The sequence below is a fragment of the Macaca thibetana genome, chromosome 20, assembly GCF_024542745.1.
Source record: "Macaca thibetana thibetana isolate TM-01 chromosome 20, ASM2454274v1, whole genome shotgun sequence".
Taxonomy (NCBI): domain Eukaryota; kingdom Metazoa; phylum Chordata; class Mammalia; order Primates; family Cercopithecidae; genus Macaca; species Macaca thibetana.
Window position 1 is genome coordinate 45,808,060 of NC_065597.1, and position 23,197 is coordinate 45,831,256.

General features: G+C 48.9%; 1 protein-coding gene across 1 annotated transcript in view; it reads right to left on the bottom strand.

The window, feature by feature from the left end:
- Positions 1-1,004: 1,004 nt before the first annotated feature.
- Positions 1,005-23,197, bottom strand: part of LOC126944123 (putative cyclin-Y-like protein 3) — a 24,628-nt gene continuing 2,435 nt past the window's right edge. Inside the window, 7 exon segments of the mRNA XM_050773401.1 lie at positions 1,005-1,244; positions 1,294-1,302; positions 3,061-3,258; positions 5,267-5,314; positions 12,197-12,221; positions 16,276-16,494; positions 20,850-21,016. Coding sequence (XP_050629358.1) covers positions 1,005-1,244; positions 1,294-1,302; positions 3,061-3,258; positions 5,267-5,314; positions 12,197-12,221; positions 16,276-16,494; positions 20,850-21,016 — 906 coding nt within the window.

Below are 23,197 nucleotides of genomic sequence, written 5' to 3' on the forward strand. Positions count from 1 at the left end.
CAGGCCAGAAGAAGGCACTGAGGTGGCCTTCCAGGAAGCAGAAGGCTAGAAGGCCTTGCAGGGGACCCTGACTAGCTTTCAGGGCAGCTGAGAGGGCTGGGCCTGTGCCAGCTTCCCTCACTTCCCCCTCTCCACAGGAGAACCTGGCAGCAGGTGGCAGTTGGGTCTGAGGCTGCCAGTCACTCACCAGAGGCTGTGGGTACCTTCAATATGGCCTGTTTTGAAGAAGTGGCTCAAGTAGGAGCTTGCAGTGAGCCGAGATCACGCCACTGCACTGCAGCCTGGGTGAGAGCGAGACTCCGTCTCAAAAAATGAAAAAATAAAAAAAGGAATATGAAAAATGAATTCAGAAGTGTAATTACTTTAAAGTACACTACTTCCACTTTTGTCAGTATTTTACATTTATGTATATATTCTATAGTGGGGAGCAACTTTCTCATTATCTGGAACGTCTCACTCCAGGCCCAGGTGTGGAGGGGAGTGACAGAGGGAGACACGGGCTTGCCTGTGCTTGGGACCTCATCTGTGATGTGTTTTCTTCCACCTCCCCATGGACAGGCCCAGATGCCCTAACGATCAGCCCAGTATGGAGCCTACAGGAGTGTGAACAGAACCATCTGGCACCCAGGAAGGAAGCGGGTGCCTGGTGAACACAGGGCCAGGCCCCAGTCCCCTGTCCAGAAATGTGCTCCTTGCGGCCCAGTCTCGAGGTGGAGGTGTCTTGTGTGCACACACAGTCCATGGTGTGTTCTCCCTGGGGGTCATCCAGCTGCACATCTAGGACAAGGTGGCCATTACTCTGGACACTGTGACAGGCAGGGGATGGGGAGATGGGGTAGCCCACGAAGCTCAGTGCCCTGCCTTGGGCCCCTTCTGCTCCGAGGCCTCCCTACTCTGGGTTCTCTGCACCCTGAGACACTGCCCTGAAGTCAGACAGAAGCAAATGAGCTCCTCTGCCAAGGCTGCCCTCTCCCATGCTGACTGATGACTCCCTAGAGGGAGACTCAGGCACCAGGGGCTGGGGACAGTTTCTTTGGGTGGATGCCCTGGAGTTCAGGCTGGCCGGTGCATCCCATTCCTCCATGTGCATGAGACAAGGCACAGCAGAAATGACACAGGCACCACCTTTTCTTCTGCATTCCTGTAAAGTGGTTTCTGCAGGTCCTGCTGATACGGTTAAGTAGCTCCACTAGGGAAGGGCTTTGGAAGCGGTGCTGGTAGGTTTGGGGTTGCGGTGAGAGGAACTACAAGGTGTCCAAAAGGTACAAGGTGTCCTACAAGTTTCCAGGGTACACCATGGAACTACAAGGAGAGGGTGGTCACTGAGCAGATGGCTGGGTGTCTGCCTACAGACCCAGAACCGATGACTTATCAGGGAGTCATGGCTGGCTGGCAGGGACTCACTGATTCAGGTGAAAGCCCGGTGTGTATGCGGTGATGCAGCCTTGCAGGTCCTCAGCCATGATCACAAACAAGCAGGTGAGGTTTCCGTGCCTCCTGCAATCTTCAGAAGGTGGGTTTTGGCTGCTTATGGTGAGCACTTTCAAGCACTGCAAGGGATGCAGAAATGGCCCAGGGCGAATGCACCAGGAGTCCTAGAGTGTGGCCCTCCACCCCACCAAAGAGCCTCTTTCTTGCTCCCCCTGGCAGTCCTACATTCCAGTCACAGTTCTGGGACTGCAGGGGACACCATGGCTGCTCCTGGCTCTGTGGATGGATGGATGTACTCAGGTGGTGTGCCACCGAGGGACTCCATCTTCAAGCCCTTCTGAGGGCCCCAAGGGCACTGTTCAGCACAAGATAAGGACATTCAGGGCCAGCTGTCTTTCTCCCCAAATGTGGTCCTGGACTTGGTACCTCCCCACACCACTCCAGTGGGAAGCCCTGGTCCTCAGCCCCTTCGTCAGTCCCTGGCCTCCATGCTCCCTGCTCTTCTGTCCAATTCCCAGCCCCAGTGCCTCGTTCACCTCCCATGTCACCCCCAGTGAAAATGCTCAGGAAGGACAAAAAGCTACCCTCAGCCCTGTTGGAGGCATCAGATGGGTCCACGTTTGTGCTCTTGTGCAGGTCTCCACCCTGGTCCACTTGGAGGTGGGCCTCACACAGAGTGTTGGGCTCTGTCGGGAAGTGGGGGGTTCCCAGGGCCCTGCACTCTGGAACAACCACCTAGCACAGAGCAGAGTGTTCAGGTGTGTTATTATGTGTGCTTCAATTTTCAGCTTTAGGCTTTCATTTTCACATTCCACCATGAACACTGAAATCCTGCTTTACACACACACACACACACACACACACCTCTGCCTGTAGGTGAGCAGGGATGTTGTTTGCAAAGATCCTTCTATCAAATGCCTTCGGAGGACACCCAGGCCTTGGGAAGCCCACAAGGCCACCTCCTCTGTGTGGGCCCGTGTCTCAGGTGGGCAGGGCCATCAGAGCTTCAGGCCTCCACACCCTCGCCCTGTTCTCCTGGGGCAGCCCCCCATGCAGCGGTGGCCTGAAGACTTCCCAGGGTCCCCAGCTTGAGCACTGCCCCTGCATGTGTTTTGTGGGAATTGGAATGGCAGTTATTTAGGGGGAGGAGAGAGGATCTATGATCAATTGTGTGTGCCGTGGAACTACAGACCTTTTCCACAATTGCTGTTAACAAGCAGAGAGAACCTGGGATCCTGAGTGGCTTCTTCCTGAAAAACCTGACTCCAGTAAGAGCAGAGTTTACAACCAATGCAGTCTCACCAAACCCGCTGACGGTGCTGGATCAGGCTGACTTCTGCGCCAGGAGCTGCGGGGCTTTTTGGTTTTCTTAGGTGACTTGTCATTTGTCTTTACAGAATTCCATCGGGCTGATTTCCAGCCTGGCTTGGTACTCCCTGATATTTTTAGCATCAGGACTGTTTTTTAACCCGTGGGCCATGAATTTGGAAGGTGCAGGTGTGATGGCCTGAGAGGCAGAGCTGTGCTCCAATCCTGCCCCCACGTGCTCATCTGTGACACAGAGACCCCAGCAGGGCGGGGACCTCCAGGAGCCCTCCCCTGAGCAGGCCACCCAGCTTCCAGACCAACCGCCACCTTGCACAGCACTGAGCCCTCCTGCAGCTCCTGGACACTGTGCGGAACTGAGAAGTGCTCCAGTGAGTTGTCTTCTGGCTGCAGCAAGAAGCAGGTGTAATGACACGGGACTCCGTGGCCCATGAACGCCTGGTGGATCTCCTGCTTCATCTCCTGGGGGAAGACTTCTGCCAGTGATAAGGCCCCTAGTACCTTGAGGAAGAGGCCATGTGGCAGGGAGAAAGGACGTGCTCCCTTGTCCCCAGCCCAAAATACCCAGATCCCAAGAATCAATGCCCAACATACTCAGTTTCCCACTTTTTGGCTTACATTCCAGGTCCTGGAGGTTCACACCATGCCCACCTGCTCGTGTGTGTGTGCTGGATGGAGCCTGGCCCAGCTGGCTATTCCTGAGGCCAGGTGTAACCTCTGAGCAGAGTAGGGGGACATGGAAGAACAAAGGGAGGGAAAAGAACAGCCTTATCTCCTCCCTAGCCCAGTACTCATGGCCCCAGGAAAAATGGCTTTCACCTTCCATTAGAGGAGCTCCAAGGCCCACCCCTGGAGACACAGAGGATATGAAAGGTCTTTGTCTAGTTCCCCTTTGAGTTAAAAGCATGCAAGACCTCTGGGCTGGCTCTGCCCTTGAAGACCACCCAACACCACCTCCCCTCTGGCAGATGGTGAAGTCATGGCCCAGAGAAAGGTGACTTCCCTGAAGGCAAAGAGCAAGAGTCTGGGGAGTCCTGGGACCCCTATCCCACCAGCCAGCCACTCCCACTCCTTTCCCCAAACAGGCCTGGCAGGTCCAGATGGTAGCTGTCCTCTAGCAGTGGGGCAGTGACTTAAGTCTGGACCCCATTCCCAGGTCCAGCACACTGGCTGAATGACCCTGGGCAAGGCACAGGACTCTCAGTTTCCTGCCTTTGATATGGGGTCAGAAGGATCATGGGTAAGACTGGGTATTTTAGCCTCATCCTCCCCAGCAGACTCAGGCCTGGTCTCCAGCATCCCTTCCTCCACCTCACTTGTGAGAGAAGGGCTCTATCCTGAAGGCCAGGGTCTTCACAGAAAAGCCCATGTTCTTAATGACAGTGACTTCCTGTCCTGGGGTCTTATCTCCCAACTTGACCTCATCCAGTCTACCTTTTCTGAGTGACTTGGCTGCCCCAGCCTCCTTCTTTGAGTTCTCTGGGCAGTCCCTGTTCAAAAGCATGACTGATGGTGGCTCTGGGGGTGACAAGGATAGAGCTGAGTCAGATGGGCTTAGTTGGTGAGGGAAGGCAGTCCACCTCTCTCCCCCTCGGGGGGCATGTGCTTTATGGAACAGTGTCTGCATGCCCTCCTGAGTCTCTGCCCCAGAGTCCCACCCCACCCTTCACACCCCTGCAGTCCACTGCCTCCTCCCTCCCACATCCTGAGCCCTCCCTTCCCATCTGCTTCTCCTCCGCACACCACAGCATGGCTGCCACCTCAGCACACTGCCCAAAGCACTCTCCCCAGGGTCACCAATGCCAGTGTTAGGGCCCAGCCCAAAGCTCTTCTCCAGCCCTGATGTGTGTGACTTCTCAGCAGCAAGCCACACCACTGCACACTCCCTCCTCCTCTTCCCTGACCAATGCAACACCCCTGTCCCTCCCTCTCCGGTTCCATCTCCTTACACCAGTCCTGAGCAGGGGATGGAAGGAGACAGCTGCCTCCCAGGCATCACATGTGGCTGGCATTTACGCATCACTGAAGACTCATCTTGTGGGGATGGGATTTACCTTCCTCCACAAACTGGCCGCTGCTCTGTGTGGGTCCCCCTTCCCTGTTGAATCACTCACCCTAAATCTCCCAAACGACTGATGGGCACCAACCTCTGTGGCCACAGCCCTGGGATGGGCATTTCTCCTGTTTTAAGAGTGCCGCTTGGAACCCCTCTAATAAGCCCACTGCTCTCTAGGTCAAGCTTGTTAAGCCAGCACTCTCAGGCACCAACCTAAAGCCAGCCTCAGTTCCTACCTGCTTCCCACCTAGCTTTAGATGCACCAAAGCACAGAAACCTGAGGACCCTGCCCCTGCCCTCCCACCTCTGTACTTCTGTCCAGGCTGCCCCTTATGTCCCATTCTTTCAGGCACACACACTCATCCTTCTAGGCCTATGGGAAATACTCCCTCTTCTCAAAAGTCCACCCGTATGACCACTGATGGCAGAATTACACCTCATCCCCCAACTTACAGGCTGTGAGGAGAACTGGGAGTAGGTGACAAAGCCTTCCAATCTTACCTAGGCACCAGGGGAACAATGACAGCCCCTCCATGCCCTTGGGACTGGGACCTCCTCTCAGAAACCCTCCAGCAAACACAGGCCTGCCTGAATGCCCACTGGGCAAATGGGGACCTGAGCCCCAGGCTGTGCCCGTCAGTCAGGCAGGCCTGCTTGGCTCGGCTGGGAGCTTAAAGTTCCCAGCTCTGAGCAGGGTCCGGGCTTCCTTCCAGACAGAACAGCTCACCTAGCTCCACCCATCCCAGCCAGCCCCACCTCCTCTTCCCTACCCAGCTCTCAGCAGTGGGGTTAGGGTGCTCTTCCCAGAACTGTGTGGGCCCAAACCAGACCCATTGGAAGCATGGAGCAGGAGCCTCGGACAAGGGATTCGCCAGTACAGAAAGGCACACCAGGGACTTGAAGAGAAGCCACTCTCCCTCCGCTGTATCCCATGACATAGAAGAACTAGGACCTCCAGGAGCTCAGATATGGTCCCCTCCCCTCCTCCTCACTCCATAAAAGCGTATTTGAGGCCCAGAAAGGTTCAGAGCCTGGCCCAAGGTCACCGGGCAGAAGAAACCCCAGATTCCCCCCCACAGCCACACCCCCACACTGCTGCACTGCCGGAAACCCTGGCCACTGCGGACCTTCAATAACTGCATCTGCTGTCACCCCTCCATGAAACTCCCAAGAACCAGGAGGATGCACAAGGGACTTCCTCTCCCTTCCGGCGACCGGACAGCCCCAGGCAGGGTAACCCCAAGCTCTTGGCAAGTGAGCAGCCCTGGCCAACAGTGAAAACCTGCCTGACTCTAATGACTGGGCAGACAGGAGGAGAAGGGGCAGCGACAGAACAGACGGGAGGAGGAGGGGCAGCGACAGAGCAGACGGGAGGAGGAGGGGCAGCGACAGAGCAGACGGGAGGAGGAGGGGCAGCGACAGAGCAGACGGGAGGAGGAGGGGCAGCGACAGGGCAGACGGGAGGAGGAGGGGCAGCGACAGGGCAGACCGGCGGAGGAGGGGCAGCGACAGGGCAGACGGGAGGAGGAGGGGCAGCGACAGGGCAGACGGGAGGAGGAGGGGCAGCGACAGGGCAGACGGAGGAGGAGGGGCAGCGACAGGGAAGACGGGAGGAGGAGGGGCTGTGACAGGGCAGACGGGAGGAGGAGGGGCAGCGACAGGGCAGACGGGAGGAGGAGGGGCAGCGACAGGGCAGACGGGAGGAGGAGGGGCAGCGACAGGGCAGACGGGAGGAGGAGGGGCAGCGACAGGGCAGACGGGAGGAGGAGGGGCAGAGACAGGGCAGACGGGAGGAGGAGGGGCTGTGATAGGGCAGACGGGAGGAGGAGGGGCTGTGATAGGGCAGACGGGAGGAGGAGGGGCTGTGATAGGGCAGACGGGAGGAGGAGGGGCTGTGATAGGGCAGACGGGAGGAGGAGGGGCAGAGACAGGGCAGACGGGAGGAGGAGGGGCAGTGACAGGGCAGACACCAGGAGGAGGGGCAGAGATCGGTTGGCTTTCAAGAAGCAGCAAGAAGAAGGGTAGATAGGAGGAGGAACTTCCCCTACCGGGTCCCCGAGAAAGGCTGCCTGACTGGCACACCCCTGGAACAAAGGGAGAAGCAGGAAGGGCCCCTGCCCATTGTGCAGCAGCGGTTTTGAGCTCTGAGATCCCGGAAGTAGGGAGGCAGAGACCTGGCCCTAGAGAAGCAGCCTGTGCTCCTTGGCCTGTCTAAAATGGGAGGCACAGAGGAGGGGAGGGAAGACAAGGCCAGGTGGCCACAGGCTCCATCCTCCCTCCCCAGGCCTGGGATCCTACCACCTGCAGAGGGCATCCATCCCCTGATCAGATTTCAGAGGCCTCCTTTTGCCCATGAGGGTCTGTGCCGCCTGTCCTCCTTCCTTGGAGAGCCCTGAAGGTCTCCTCATCTCTGGGTGAAGGCCTGCGGACCTCCTCAGTGAGAGAGTAGCCAACTTGTTCAGGAGGCCTCCACTGCTCACCTGGTAGGACCCTCTCCTGGGCCCTGGGGTCTCAGGATGGCCATAGTAGCAAAGTAGCCAGCTCTGTGGCCCAGGACTGGTACCACCTGTGTTCCTCACTACTGTCTCTGCTGCTACCCTTGCCCTAATGCAGCTGGTGGGCCTGGGCTGGAGCTCGAGCTGGCTTTGCGCTTCAGTGGGATCCCACCTGCCAGGACAGCCCCAGGAAGGGTGCACTCCCCTTGCCTTGCATCCAGCTCTAGGTTGGCTAGAAGGATGGCTGTGGGCCAGGAGGCCACAGTGGCTCCAGGATACCAGGAAGGACAGCTATCTGCATTCGGGCCCATCTCCCTATACCCCCAGAAAGGAGCCACTGCTGGCAAGGCCACTGGGGGACAGGAGAACCCAGCGTTTGTGGTACCTGGACCCCTCAAGATTGAGGCCTAGGAGACTGATTGACAGGCCAGGTACCAGTAGTGGGGTCTTCTGCTCAGCTTCCACCCCAGAGGGTCGGGCAGAACTGCTTTGGCAACAGTTCATGCAGACTGTGGCTCAGGCCCTGAGGGGCTGCCCCAGTCTGCCAGTCACAGGCACTGAGCATCTCCTCTGCCTTATGGGCCTAGTGGCTGGCTGGGACCTCTGGTTCCTGCTGCCTCCTGCAGGTGCCCTGACAGTCACCTCCTTCCTGAGAGTCACTGGTGCTGGTGAGAGGGAGGGGGATGGAACCCCCCATCCCTGTCTCCCAGAGGACAACGACACTGGTCCCCCAGGCCTCTGAGCTCCAACTGAGAAGCTGGTGGCTCCACCTTCCCATCTTCGCAGCCCCTTCCCCGCCAGGAGGGAACCAAGTCTCTCCCAGGGGGACCACAGCTGGTAGCAAGAGACCAAGGGCAGCTCAGCTGTAGAGAGGGAGCATGCCCAGCTCACCAGGGTGCCTCGCCTGTCCCTCTACTGTGCTGCCAAGCCCCCATCAGGACAGCTCTGGCATTCATCCTAACCAGGTGAAGTGGGAGCCAGGCTCTCCCTCCATCCCTGCCCCTCCAGGCCCAGGGACCCAGGGTCCTCTCTACAGCCCCCACCAAGGGTTCTGGGCCTCATACAATGACCAGATGGGAAGAAGGGCCAGGCCTAGGCAGAACCCCTCTCCTACCCCTTCCCCAGATTGAAAAAGAAATAGGTCATTTCACATGTCATAATTTTGTATAAATATGTGTAAGAAATTTATTGAAAACCCATATGAATTAATAAGTTAATCAGATACAATCAGATACAACATCAAGATACAAAGTTAAATTGTACTATTGCATAAAATCAGTTATTCTAAACATTAAATGAAGACAAAATTTCCATTGATAAAAGCATCAGAAAGGAAGAAATACTCAGAAATAAATGTAGCAAAATAAATGCAATGACTTTATGGTGAAAAATTATTCCAAAATGCTAAAAGTAATCAAAGAACTGAATATGTTGAGTGACATCAATATTCAAGAATAACAATACTTACTATTAACATCAAAATACTAAAAGCTGCTTCTATAGATTCAATGCAAATTCCCTAGTTTTGTCAATAAAAATTGTAAAGCTCTTCCTAAAATGCATGTGGATATGCAACCAAAATAAAATAAATGCAATTTTTAAAAAAAGAAAACAAAATTTAATGACTTGCCCTGCCAATATCTTTTTATTTTTGTTTTTTAGCAACAGGGTCTTGCTCTGTCACCTTGACTGGAGTTCAGTGGCACAATCACAGCTCACTGCATCCTGGAACTCCTGGGCTCAAGCGAGCTTCCCACCTCAGCCTCAGGAGTAGCTGGGACTACAAGTGCATGCCACTCATTCTGCTAAGGTTGTTTTTTCTTGTAGAGATGGGGTCTTGGTGTGTTGCCCAGGCTAGTCTCAAACTCCTGGGATCAAGCAATTATCCTGCTTCGGCCTCGCAAAATGCTTGGATTACAAGTGTGAGCCACCATGCCTACACAACCAATATCAATCTTTATTGTAGTGTTATAGTCTGGTACTAACATGAGTATAGATTCATGTAGGCGAATAGGACAGAAGGGCAACTAATAAACATTAATTTATGATAAATTGATTGTGTCACAGATGCCAAGAAATTGTAATAGGAAAATAAATATAATTTCAAAAAATGTTGCTGGGAAAACTAAATATTCACTTTGCAATAGGATAAGGTGGACCCCTAACTCAAACCGCAGCTGCCCAAAAATACTCAAAAAGGATAATCTATCAAAATGTAAGAGGTAAAACACAAAATTCTTTGGAGAAATCATACAGTTAATATTTGTATTCTTGGATTACATAAATATGTCTAAGATATTTTACCAAAGACACATTTTTTTTAAAAAAGATGAATTACACTTTATTGAATGGGAAACTTTTGTTCTTAGAACATCAAAAAGAAGATGAAAAGCTATGCTGCTTAATGGGAGAAAATATTTTAAATTGTATATGTGATTTGGGTATATTAGAGTTTATAAAGAATATTTTTAATACATATATATAATCTCATTTATATATGGAATCTTAAAAACTAAACCCAGAGAAGCTAGTGTGTCGAGTATATAAAAAACTCTTATTAGTCAACAATGAAACAACTATTGACCAACTAAAAATGGACAAAATATTTGAATAGACATTTTCCATAGAAGATACACAATTTGCCAATTTGCTCTATTTCATGAATTGCTAAAAAAAAATACAAGTCATACCACAATTAATACTAATTGGGACCCACTAGACAGGCTATAGCAAAGATACAATGACAAATGTTAGAAAAGAAGTGGAGAACATGGAACTCACATATGCTCTAAATAGGAATATAAAATATTCTGCCACCTTGAAAACAAAACAATACGAAATGAAATTGTGGCTATCCCTCAAAATGTTGCACATGAAATCACTATGGGACACAGAAATTCTAACCCAAAGTAAGTGTGCAAAGCAAATGAAATTCCTATAATCATACAAAGACTCTTATATGAATGCTCATAACATGTGGTTATGTCCATGCAATAGAACGCTACTTGCCATCCAAGAAGAATGATATGATGCAAGCTACAACAGAAGTGAAACCCAAAAATATTAGGCTAAGTGAAGGAAACCAGACCCAAAAGACCACATAATTCATGATCCTGGCTATTAGAAACTCTGATAATAGGCTCATCTATAGAGACATAAAATTGATTGTTGTCTAGATCTGACACAGCAAAGGTGAATGCAAATAGGATGCATTTTCCTCTTAAAAGATACAAATATTCTAAACTTAGGTGGTAATTAAGCTCGCATGGCTCTGTAAGTATACTAAACAGCTTGGAGTTGTACTTAAAATATGTGATCATATTATATAAAATGTACCTCAGTAAAGCGTTTTAAAAAATCAACACTAAGGTTGTTTTAGACTTTCAGAAACCCCAATCACAGATTGTGAAAATGAAATCTCTTTCTTGTCCATTTCAAAGCATAATAAAAGGGAGGCAGCAAGCTAACACGCAAAGGTTTGGTCACCGATGCAGGGGTATTAATGGGCAGGAACCATGTGATTCGTTTAACCAGGTCAGAGAAGCAAAATAAATGATAGTAATTTATTGAAGACCACTCTGACTCGCAGATTGTTAGCAATGTGAAAGCTGTACTCATAGGGCTGGGCATATTTCTTATCAAACACAGCTCAAAAGAGCCTTCTCACAGAAAGGTTATCAACGACTCTCCTCTCCGCAGGTGCCTGGAGTTTTACAGTTGTCTACCGCCAGTCCTAAAACTGCATCTAGTCATTCATTCGAAACCCAATGTAACACTCAAATCCAACACCAAACCCCACGTTTCATGACTATCACATTCAATAATTTGCCTCTTTTTTTCTTCAATTTTTTTGCCAGCCCTCTGCATTCCCTCTGTTTGTAGCCCTACCTGGCGCCGCTGGTTCTGGAGCAAAATTGTCCACCTCGGGAGCTCGGGCTGCTGGTCCGTGTTCTGCACGGGGCGCCCTCGTTGGCCTCGTTGGCCCGCGCAAGAGCTGTGGGGCTGGCTTAGCCCTCGCAGGGACCTCGCAGGGATGGTCCCTGACAGTCCCAGGAGCCCGCGGTCGCGCCCCAGGGGCTCGGATCTGCGCGGAAACTGCGCTTGGCAGAGAAGGAGGAGGGGGACGCCCATCCCACCCTCCGCTCTGCACTGTCGGCCAAGAAAACCCAATTCCAATTCCGAAATAAAAGGATGCAGAGGTGTGCCACTAGCTCTGTCCCTTCCTGCTGCAGGCCCTAAAGGGGTGGCCCCACTATCCCCAAGGCTCTAGGAGCTTCCCCACCCAGGAGTCCAGAGACTCCCCCAAACTGCATTTGCCAAGCTCCAGGTGAGGCAGGCGGGAGCCCAGGCCTCCTGGCCGAGTGGAGCGTGGCGGTGGAGAGCGGGGAGCCGGTTTCATTTCCTTCCTCCGGGACCCAGGAAGGTCTGGCGCCAGGAGAACACCGGGCCCCGGGTAGGGGCGACCTCAGGAGCTCCAAGCATCTGTCTCCCAGAAGCCCTACAGAAGGGCCCTGCAAGACCTGACCAGCTGAGGTCCCTTCCTTCCACCCTTTACCCTTCGGGGGACCCGTTATTCCCCCGCGAGCCCCACTAGGTTATTCCTGGGCACCCCGCATTGGCCTCCGGCCTTAGAGCACCCTCGAGTTTTCCCAGCCCAGAACATGGGGATTCCACAATTATTCCCCTCCAAAGACTCCTCCCATACCTGTCTCCTGGCATCAGCGACGCTGACACACCACGGAGACCGCCCAGGCTGCCCCCTTCCCGGCCCCAGCCACCTCGGAGTCTCCACAATGACTTCCCCAGGTCAAGGACTGTGCTGAGACCCTGCACAGCGACCCCGACGCAGAGGACAACCCTCCAGCACTCCCTCAGACATCCCGCCCACCCTACAGGGGAGACCAGGCCCCACCCTCCACTCAGGCGATGGCTTCCCCCAACCACCCCTACAAAGATGCTTTTCCGGAGACCCCGCACAGGGAGCCTTTGTCACACAGGGGCGACCCTATGAATCCCTCCCCAGACATCCTCAGGCCCTCTCCACAGGGAGACCGCACAAGCGGAGAACACCCCTGGAGAGGATCCCCAGACACCGTCCTCACAGCCACCACCACAACCAGAAAGACCCAAGGGAGAATCGTGGCCACCAAACCCATGTCCACACACGCACTCCTCCAGGCCGCCATCTCCACGACCCCCCACTCATGGCCACCTCACCCCATGGTGACCTCAAAATGCTCTCCCTGCATTGCAGGGAAAAGAAAGGGAGAATCCAGCCAAATTTGCCAAAGGAAAATCCATTTTCCTTTAATTTGTTATGCGCTGGAGCTCAAGTGCAGAGCAAGAAGGGTTTTATAGAACATTTCAAGTTCTTATGTATAGGTTTGCATGGAAATTTAAACATTTAATGATAGGGATAATAGATAATAAACCCATCCTAAATACATTATCACTAGGCTTCAGTAATTCTTATTTTGCCATTTATTTTCAACTATCAACTCCAAATATCCTAGCAGTATTTTAAATCATATCATTAATTTTGGAAGAATTAAAGTAAGTATATCTAACAGGTGAAGATAAAAAAGAAAATATCATTATCACATCTAATACAATTTTTAACAGATCAATTTGTGTATTCACCAAAGAGTAGACTCTACAATCACTGAAGGCTTTGCATGAAGTGTTTTCACAGGTTTAGTCTAATATTTCATCTTCAGACACAAAATGTCAATACAAGAAAATATTCAACTACATATAAAGGGCCATAGATTATGGTTGGAAGAGGAAGTCACAAATCGATAGTGGGATATTCCAAACCACTGCACTGTGAAAGTAAACACAAGAAAGAAAATAGGGATTCCTATTGCTCCCGAGGTAACTCCCAGAGAGCCACTCCCTCACTTTGCCATATTCAAATGTCTAGAACAAAGCACGGGTCTGGCCATACCTAAGGAACGATGGAGGATTCAGGGTGTAATAAAAGACAGCAGGGATCATAGGGCATCTTAGATTTCTGCCCCCAACATCTACCCTTGCACTAAAACTTGATCTAACATCTCACATTGGTGGGGATCTGGTGTTCTCGTAAGAAAAAAAATTAGTCTCAGAAAGTGTTTCCCTTGTAGTCTCTGAGGCACTTGACCCTCAGCACTTTCTATTTTTGAAGACAGAAAATTCTTTCTTGATTGAAAAGGGGGGCAGTCCTGTGCACCACAGGATTCCCATTGTGGACTGCACGTCAGTGGGTGCCACCAGTTATTACAACCAATGTCTGAGCAAGCTTCCTCAGGATGCAGAAGCCACTCCCACGAGAACCGCTGCTCCTTTCCACATGTGAACAGACTGACAGATGCAGGCAGCACCAGCAATCTCTTGAACCACTGCGGTGCACTGGAAAATGTGAGTTGTGGTGTTTCCCTGTGTTAGAATTATTGAGGGGCTTTTGTTTTGAGACCATACAATGCACCAGGGCAAGATTAGCTGGGAAAATGATCTTCCGATAACATCTGGAAGCCAGATGTTCCTCCTTTGTTTTCCTGGAACTGGGTAAATTCAGTTTTCACTTCCGTAGCTCCCCTAACAATCCCAAGGCCTGGTCTTCTGCTGCTTCCCTAGGTGGTGTGACCATTATCGGCCTGGGGGAAGATGAGCTGATTTCATCTCTTCTTTTATAACCATGATATGGGGGCCTCATTTCACACACACAGATTCCCTCCAAAGACTAGATGAGCAGGCCTGAGCTACCCTGGTGCTTGGAGTAATGACAGCCCTGCCCCGATGCCACTCTCTTTTCCCACCATTGTTGACTTTTGGGCCCTCATGCATTCAGTGCCTCAGTGGACAGAGAACCAAACTCAGGTACTCTCACAAATGTGGAGCCAGTTCTAAAGTTTTTTGAGCTCCAGCTCAGCTCAGACCACTGGCACCTGCTTGAGACTGTGGGTGACTGTGGATGCCACTGACACTTGCTTGAGACTGTGGGTGACTGTAGACTCTGAGCTGGGATGTGCTGTGTCCATGCGACACTCTTCCTCCCCAAGAGTTGTTCAGGTAGGTGGTACCCTAGGAATGCCATCTGGAACCAGTGGAAGAGGAAGGGCAGGAAGCACCTGGCACCCACTGTTCATACCACCATGACCCATCCACAGTGTGGTAACTGAGAGATGTTTCCTCTTGATGAAAATCCTAAACACTAACAATAACAACAAAAAAACAAGAAGGAAAAAAGAAAATCCTAATTTTTGTTTCAGCAGGACAAGTATTTTCTTGTCTTTATAGTTGAGAAGTTCAGGATCTTATAAGGCTAATTTCTCTCTTTAAGATAAGATGGCATTAGAGCACCGAATACCAATGAAATTCATGCTGATCGCCCTTTTCATAGCAGCGGCATCTTGATGTAAGTCTTTGTATTCACACGGCCGTGACATAGCCTAGGAAAGTCATTCAAAGAGAAAACAGGTACAATTTTAAAAAGGGTTCCAACGTTTTTCAAAAGGCATTGCTGATGAGAAGCCACACATACATATTTCTTTAGATGGTTACTTTGCAGTTGCTTTGGCTGAAGCAAACACTACCAGGTCCTGAGGACACTGAAGGACACTGCCAGGTCCTGAGGATGCTACTCCCTTCCCATTCACTAAGGTGATCTCCTTTAAGGGCTACGAATAGATTGCCAGAACCAAGAGGAATTTATTTTATTAAGTTACTTTAAAATTGGGCTCATTGCTTGATGATACAGTCACATAAAAATAAAATAGGACTCCCAAAGATTTCAAGAGTATTGTGACAAGCACCTAACAACTGTATCATCTGTTACCTGTGCACTTGTTCCTTCAACATAATAAACATGCACTTGTGCCAAAAAATCAATTTACTCAGCGATTCAAATTCTACCCAATCCTGATTAGTTACCAAATACTCAAAGCAAATTTTAATGAGGCAGGCGTGCTCTGGGCTGTCTTGGAACATCTAAGAAGTCTCATGAGTGGAACACCAAAAGGTGCTACTTTACTTGCACATTGTGGTAGAAAAGTGTATTATTCTAAAATACCACCAAGATACCAGAGAAAGTGGCAATTTTAAATGTGTCGATTTCAGTGGTAATTTTCCTGTATACTCACCAAGAGTCATAAGCCATAAATCATACGTTGCCCCATGAAAGTTACTATTTTCATTAAAAACCCATGTCCTTTCGACCCAGTATTTGAAACACTGGCACCTTATACAGTCTAAGTACAAATCTCTCAGCCACTTCTGTTTCGTCTAATAAACTCATGGGACTGTACTGTGTTATATACAGTAGATGATAGATAACATGAATTTGCAAACTGCATAAGTAAAAGACAGTCAAGAGTGGTAAGTGTACTGTGTATGTAGATATAATTAGGAATACAATTGCATTTATTCACATATTATTATGTGAATGGGTAGAGGTTAAAAATAAAACCCATTAAGAACAGACTAAATTTAATTAACAATATGGTCACAGCAGAAAGAATATCAATCAATTTTTAAGAATATGGATCCTTGACAAGGCATGGTGGCTCATGCCTGTATTCCCAGCACTTTGGGAGACTGATGTGGGTGAATCACCTGAGGTCAGGAGTTAGAGACCAGCCTGACCAACATGGAGAAACCCTGTCTCTACTAAAAACACAAAACTAGCTGGTGGTGGCGCATGCCTGTAACCCCAGCTACTCAGGAGGATGAGGCAAGAGAATCACTTGAACCTGGGAGGCGGAGGCTGCAGTGAGCTGAGATCTCACCATTGCACTCCAGCTTGGGCAACAAGAGTGAAACTCTGTCTCAATAAATAAATAAATAAATAAATAAATAAATAAATAAAAGAATATGGATCCTTGTATAAACCATAAAAGAAAAGAAATATGTTGCCAAAGAACTAGTTCTTTGGTCTGTTAATTTTAAGGCTTTCATTTTCCTAATCGCTACTTAATATGATTTTGTCACAGATGCTGGCTTCTGTGGCCGACGGTAAACTCTGCTAAGTGACTTCACATCCTTACCTCCAGTCTCTGGGCTTTATCTTTGTGAAGAAAATGAAATAGAAAATACACGTCATGGTCATTTGCCAAGGCACGCAGGTCAAAGTAATATTTTACATAAACACTGGCAGACACATGAATATTAAACTCAAGTAGCTCCAAAAAACACTTCTCCATCTTGCTCCTGGGGTAGAAGAAACACGATTAAACCAACATAGGACAGTTCTAGTCAAGCGGGTTATCTTTAAAAATATCCTTCTGAGCTATTGGGATGCTCTAAATTCTGTTTTGAAACAAATAAAGGCTGCCTGGTTGGGTTCCCACACTAATGTCCAAGCAAGACACAGCTGCTCGGGGTCTCTTCTGCCTCCCAGCACCCCAAGTTTGGGATGAGGGAAAGGTGGAAGCCTCTTCTGCATTCATGCTGCTGACTCGGGGCTCATTCTTCAGAGTTCCCTTAGGGCAGCTGCACAACTCAAACTCCGTGCTCAATTACAAGCCCCGCAATAGCAATCCCATGACAGGAACGACGGGTGCCATTTATCAGCTCTGAAGGACCTCCATGCATTTTTACCAGGACGACAACAGGAAGGGCCTTACTGAAGAAGAACCAATAAGAGGACTGGGCGCATCACCACTGCCACAAATGGACCCATGGAGAACCAGCCTATTATCTCAGAGGAGGAAAATGTCTAAGGCTACAGGGAGGATTCATCCCAAATACATACATAAGCAAGCTACATTCCATGGCAACAAGAATCCCCTTCCCTCTGCTCCAGCACACAAGGCTATGTCAAGGGGGCATAATGCAAGATTCTGCTCATCTTAGTACTATAAAGAGGTGAAACTGCCACTATGACGGGGCAAGGATAATCTTTAATCTTCAAAGTTTGAAAGGCAGAAAAATCAAGAAGAGATATTTTTCTAGACTAAACCCATTTTATGATGTGATTTCTAGGAGGGCCCTGGCCTTGTACACGCAGTGTTGCTCCTGAGTTGGGAATGCAACCCTGAAGTGCTCAGCATCTGTCACCCCTGGACAGAATGGGATGTGGGGAAGTTGAATGCACTGGGAGAGGAAAGGGCTGGGAGCCGTCCTCTGCCATATGGTCATCCAGCCATCCTCACCAAGGCTAAATTAATAGGTACACAGAGTAAATCTGGCTGCTTTCAGAGTAACCCGTGTGATGAGTTAATTGTTTAAAAATGATCAGTATCTGAACAATACATTTGGTTTCTTGGTTTGAAAGCTTTGATATTTTACCCACTGGCTAAGTCAACAAATGCTTGATGTTTTCCTGTAAGGGGGATAGTTAGACCATGAGCCAAGATGTGGTGATCTCATTTGTTGAACTTAAAACCCAGCTGAACCTACTTCCAAAATTAATTTCCTGTTCACATGTCCATAAGTCTATAGAAATGTAAATCAAATGATATTTGAATAGACAGCTGATCAGTACCTGACTTATTATAGGAATTAATAGCACTTCATAATCCCTTTTTATATTCTCCACTAGTACACTGTAACTGTGTAGAAATACAGTACTTCACAGAATTAATATGCCTATTAATAGAAGTTTACTCACTGAAGAAAAGCATTCTGTATATAGAATATGCATCTTCTGGGCTCTGTGGTTTTTTATAATGGCTAGATGATTGAAGAGCATAACCTTTACAGACGCAGCAAATTTTCTGAATAGTGGCTACTCAGTTTAATTTACTCCTTAGAAAGGAAAGATATTCCAGGAAGACATATAGATGTTGGAAAATTTTAAAAAAATCTGATAGATACCAACTGGTAACTATTAAATTTACACTCAAAATGGGACCATTGCAAACCGTCAACAGCAGGGGGCTGAGACAAATGTCTATGAAATGCTTTGACATATGCTTTTCAACTTCCCAAGATCATAAACAGAAGCAGCCTGCTTGGAGCATAGCTCCTGGTGTTTCTCCGTTCACACAGCAACAGCACTGTTTGGAACTGGTCTTCTTGGAGCTGGGCTCCGCCCCCACTGCTCCTGGAGCTCACTTCTGTGGAAACCTGCACAGATCCCTGCATGCGCTCTGATCCTGTGACTAGAACTCAGAGCCCCAGCCAGCTGAGCTGCAGGTTTTGAGAACAATTCAGCTGTTCGTGATTACAAACTTGAAACCGCCTTTGCAAAAATTGTAACTGAGAAAATCATGACAATGAAAGAGAGCTGATCTAACTGACTTTATCTTGCTTCTAACCTCCAAGCTGTCCTTGTTCATTCCTAGGCAGAGACCAAACTAACTTCAGGAGAAACATAGTTTATAGTTTAGCTTGGAAACAAAGATGGTAACAGCCCTTTCCCAAAACAAACCTGCTTCCTGCCTGGGGACTGGACTGCCTTTCCAGAACTAACAAATTAGCCATAAGATTGGAAATTATGGTTGAGGAGTCATGGGCTGAAGCCTGCAAGAGTTTGAACCTCCCCATATTGCTCCTGGGAATAGCATCACTATTGTGAAACCTAAGATCAGTGCTTGCGATATTTTGCAGACCCTGCACTGGGATCAGGTGGCACCACCTCAATCAATAAACTTCGCTTATCTGGTTTTGTGGCCCCCACCCAGGAGCCGACTCAGTGCGGGAGGACAGCTTCAACTCCCTCTGATTCCATCTCTGATATGACCAATCGGCATTCCCCTCTTTTGGACCCCCTACCCACCAAATTATTCTTTAACAAAACATCACTGAGTTTTTGGGAGACTAATTTGAGTAATGGTAGAACGCTGGACTCCCATACAGCTGCCTCTGTGTGAATTAAACTCTATTGCAATTCCCCTGTCTTAATAAATCAGCTCTGGCTAGGCAGCAGGCAAGGAGAACTCAGGCAGTCACAAATCTTGCTTTCTTGAAGGAACCAGTTTACAAAAGGATGACTATGATCAAAGTCACTTTAGCATTTGGAACTTCCAAAGTACTTCCGTTTGTTTCAAATTCATTTGCTGTCACACTCTTTGCTAAAATGACTACCAGAAATATCACCATGATTACTTGGTCTATGCTATTAGCAAAGTGGTGGCAAAAATGGTTTTTTGTTTTTCTTTTTGAGACAAGGTCTGGCTCCTTCACCCAGGGCTGGAGTGCCGTGATGTGATCATAGTTCACTACAGCCTCAACTTCCCAGGCTCAGGCAATTCTCCCACCTCAGACTCCCCAGTAGCTGGGACTACTACAGGAGCCTGCCGCCATGCCCAGCTAATTTTTTAAAAAAACATTTGGTACAGACAGGGTTCACTGTGTCACCCAGCAGGACTTCAACTCCTGAGCTCAAGCGATCCACTCACCTCAGCCTCCTGAAGTGCTGGGATTACAGGCATGAGCCACTGAGCTCAGCTGCAAAGGGGTGATTTTTAAACATAGATATACCCTGAGGTATATCTACAATAGACACTACGTCTTCAATTATAGATGTACACTGAGATGACTGTGAATGACAGTCTTATCTGGAGTCATAAGTAAAAGTCATAACACTAACTCGTGCCAATGCCTGGCATGATCTTGATCTGCTGCTGCTGCTCAATGTAAACAAAACTGCTCCCTTGTCTTGCACAGATGCAGCCTGCACAGCTGTCCTCACTGTCTAGTGGGCATCCACTAAGGCTCTGCTGGAAATGCCTCCCTGCTCACCCTGCCTGCCAGCTCCAGGGCCCTTCCCTTCACAGCAGTCATGAGGCCGGATTGGAAGGAAACCCTGGTGAAGCTGTGTTTCAGTGTCACGTTGGTGCATCTGGGATGAACCCCATGACTCTACAAGGCTCCTCACACTCTCATGGGCAATTCCAGGCCCAAAGAGTGCTGCTGCAGATATCTGAGTACCCATGGAGCCTTGAGAGTGTGGTGGGCATGTGGTGATGCCCCAGAATGCTTCTCATACTGCGGTTGGCAAACGCTGGAGCTTCTAACTCATCAGACCAATTTCCAAATACATGCAACACTCTCAATGGGGAGGGGCCAGAGCACAGGAATCTGTGGATATTTAACTTCATATCTCAAGGTTCCTAGAGAAACAGATCTTCAGATAAAAGGGGGCAGAAAAGACCAGCAAAAGCAAATACACAATGCGTGACTGAAGTTGAAGCCATAACTTCCCCATAGTTCAGAGGCCTTATGACCCTAACAGTGGCCAATTGTTTCGAAGACCAGATGTTTTCCCCTTAAAAAGGGACTGAAACTGGCAGGCAGCTTCTCAAAAGCTATACAGATATTTACTGTACCTTATCATTCTGATAGTACACTTGTAAGAGGTTTGCCAGAAAACAACCAGAAAAATACTTTTCAGTTTATCAAGCAGGTTATTACAACAATAACACATCAAGCCCTACCCATTAATGCTAGAAAATACAAACTGTTACACTAACGCTGGATAGAGAGAAGTCTGTGGTCTTATGCCAATTTCCTTTATCTGCACAATGAAACCTATAAAGATATTTCTTAGAGTGTTAACTTGGAGAACAAATGAGGCATGGAAAATGGTTACAAAGATCACCAAAATCTGACAAACTCACATGTTCTCAACTGCAACGTCCTGGGGATTCCGGCTGTCATCCTCACTCCACAGACCACGGTTTCTCCAAACCTTGGAGGCAAGAAGCATGGCTCCGAGGACAATCTTTTTCCAATTAGTAGGACAAAGATCGATGTTAGCACTAGTTAAAAGTCGTTCAATGTACACCTGCAAAATAGAGCGCTGGTCTTTGATTTCAGTTCAGTGTAAGCGTGGTGATAAGAACATTTAAGAATGAAAGATTTCTTCTGGTTTTGACCAGAAAGTAAGTGTCTTTTATTCTTATGTTCTGCAGAGACTTTGCTCAAAGTAAGAGGCCAAATCCCAGTCATAGTCAGATACCTCTGCAGCCTACTCTGCCCATAGACATTTCCAGCCCAATTTTGGTCACAGGGATGACTGGACATTCCTGAGCATGAAGAGAGGCACCATCAGCACCTTCACGCTCATGAAAGGCAGCACAAACTCAGGCCCAGTGCAGATTAAGGTTGTTCAGGAAACGCTCCAGCGCCGTCCGTGTGCTGGGTCACACGTGGCTGGCAGGTAGATAGGAATTTTACAGGTGTGCCATGCTTGAATGTGTAACACCCAAGTGATACTGAGGACACTGCTGTCTTCTCCTTTTCACAATAACTAACCCACTCTTGGGACACGGGGTAAGGAATTATTGTCAAGAGCATTTCCCAATGCCTCAATGCCTGCCGTGCAGACAGCATTACAAGTGCAGGTCTCTGTGGCTGAGAAATAGTCTCCATATTCAGTGCCTTGATAAGGAACGCATGTGTATGAAAGGAGGGTCCTGCTCCAGCCTCTATTTTCCACGTCTCCACAATCACTTCATGAAAACTCATTGCTTGTCCTATAGTATCTGCATTCAGTCAATTTGGTTGGTTTGAAGGCAGAGACAGTTGTTGGCCTCTGTATCCCTGGAGTTCCTCTAAACCTGCAAGCAGTTTGTGAGACAATCTCAGGAAGTATTTTCTATCTATCCAATCTCTATCCTATAAAGAACTGGGTGAGGGACCAGCTGAGTGAAGGTGACAGAGGTGAGCTGGGAGGCGTTCCTATCCCAGAGGGTGCTCTGCAGAACAGTATGTCTCCATGCTACTTGACGTCTTTGTATCAAGACCAAAGGAAAACAGTTCATTTTAAGAGAGTTCATTTCTTGTCTGAACGTTACCAGATTGGCGGCCCAGATCTGGCAAAGTTCTCCGAACTCAACTGTTTTCAAAATCAAATGGCTGGTGAACACGATATGTTCTTATTCTGCTCTCCTTCCCCCTAACTCTGCACTATCGAGTATCCTGGGAATGACCCTCCCTCCCAGGGTTCAACTCCACAGCACTCACTAGAGAGCACTTAAACAGCATTGGCGAGCCCTCAACTTCCTGTCACCTTTACTGGTAAGCTGGACCTGCTGACACTCACCGATACCACTTGTCCTCCTGGATCAGTGAGAAAGTTCCTTTTTTAACACCAGCTCTTCTATCAGCACGGTGGATCCCATCCCACTATTGCAGAACACTGTTCCCCAAATCACCTCTTCTTGAAGACTTTCTCCCTCTCTGCCAGAGATTTCCCCCAATACAAATGTGTTTCCTGTTCCCATCCTGCTCCCCGCAGCTCCCCAGAAGCATCCTCTCATTTGCTCACAGCATCAGGCCCTGTTGGCAGCTCCTCACTTCCCATCTCTCCTTAACCCACCTCACCCACCCCCATCACTCTCCTGAGACTCCTCTTACCAAGGTCCTCAGAGTTTTGACACCTACAAACCAGAGCCCTTCACCCCAAGGCTCCACTCCCCAAGCTGGCCCTCATCTTGTCCAGGGAATTGTCATTGGCCTAGCTCCTGGGGACTAATACTTACATGTTAGTTACCCTGTTCCAATCTGTGTGCAAACACTCTGTGCCCACCTTCACGGGTAGGCTGCCTGCTTCAGATTCTGAGCTGCCACGGGTCACAGCTCACCTATATCACTCTAATTGTTTCTTGGTCCTCTTCACCGCCCCAACCTTCCTCCCAACTGTGGTCTACTCTCCCCAAAGCAGTCACCATAACCTCTTAAATTAAGAACACTGCACTCCGCTGCTCAAGATCTACTATGAGTCCCCTCATCAAACTGGAATAAAACCTGAACTTCTTCCCATGGCCTGCAAGCCAAAGGGCTCTGTGAGCTGAGGCACTGCTTGTGTGGCATCACCTCTTCCGTTCTTTCCTTCATTCCTCCCACCTTGCGGGCCCCTGCTGTTTGTTCCTTGAACACACATGAAATGTGTTCCTGTCTCAGTCTTCACACTCATCCCACTGCCTGTCATGCCAGCACCCCTTATTGTCCTCGCATTGTTCAA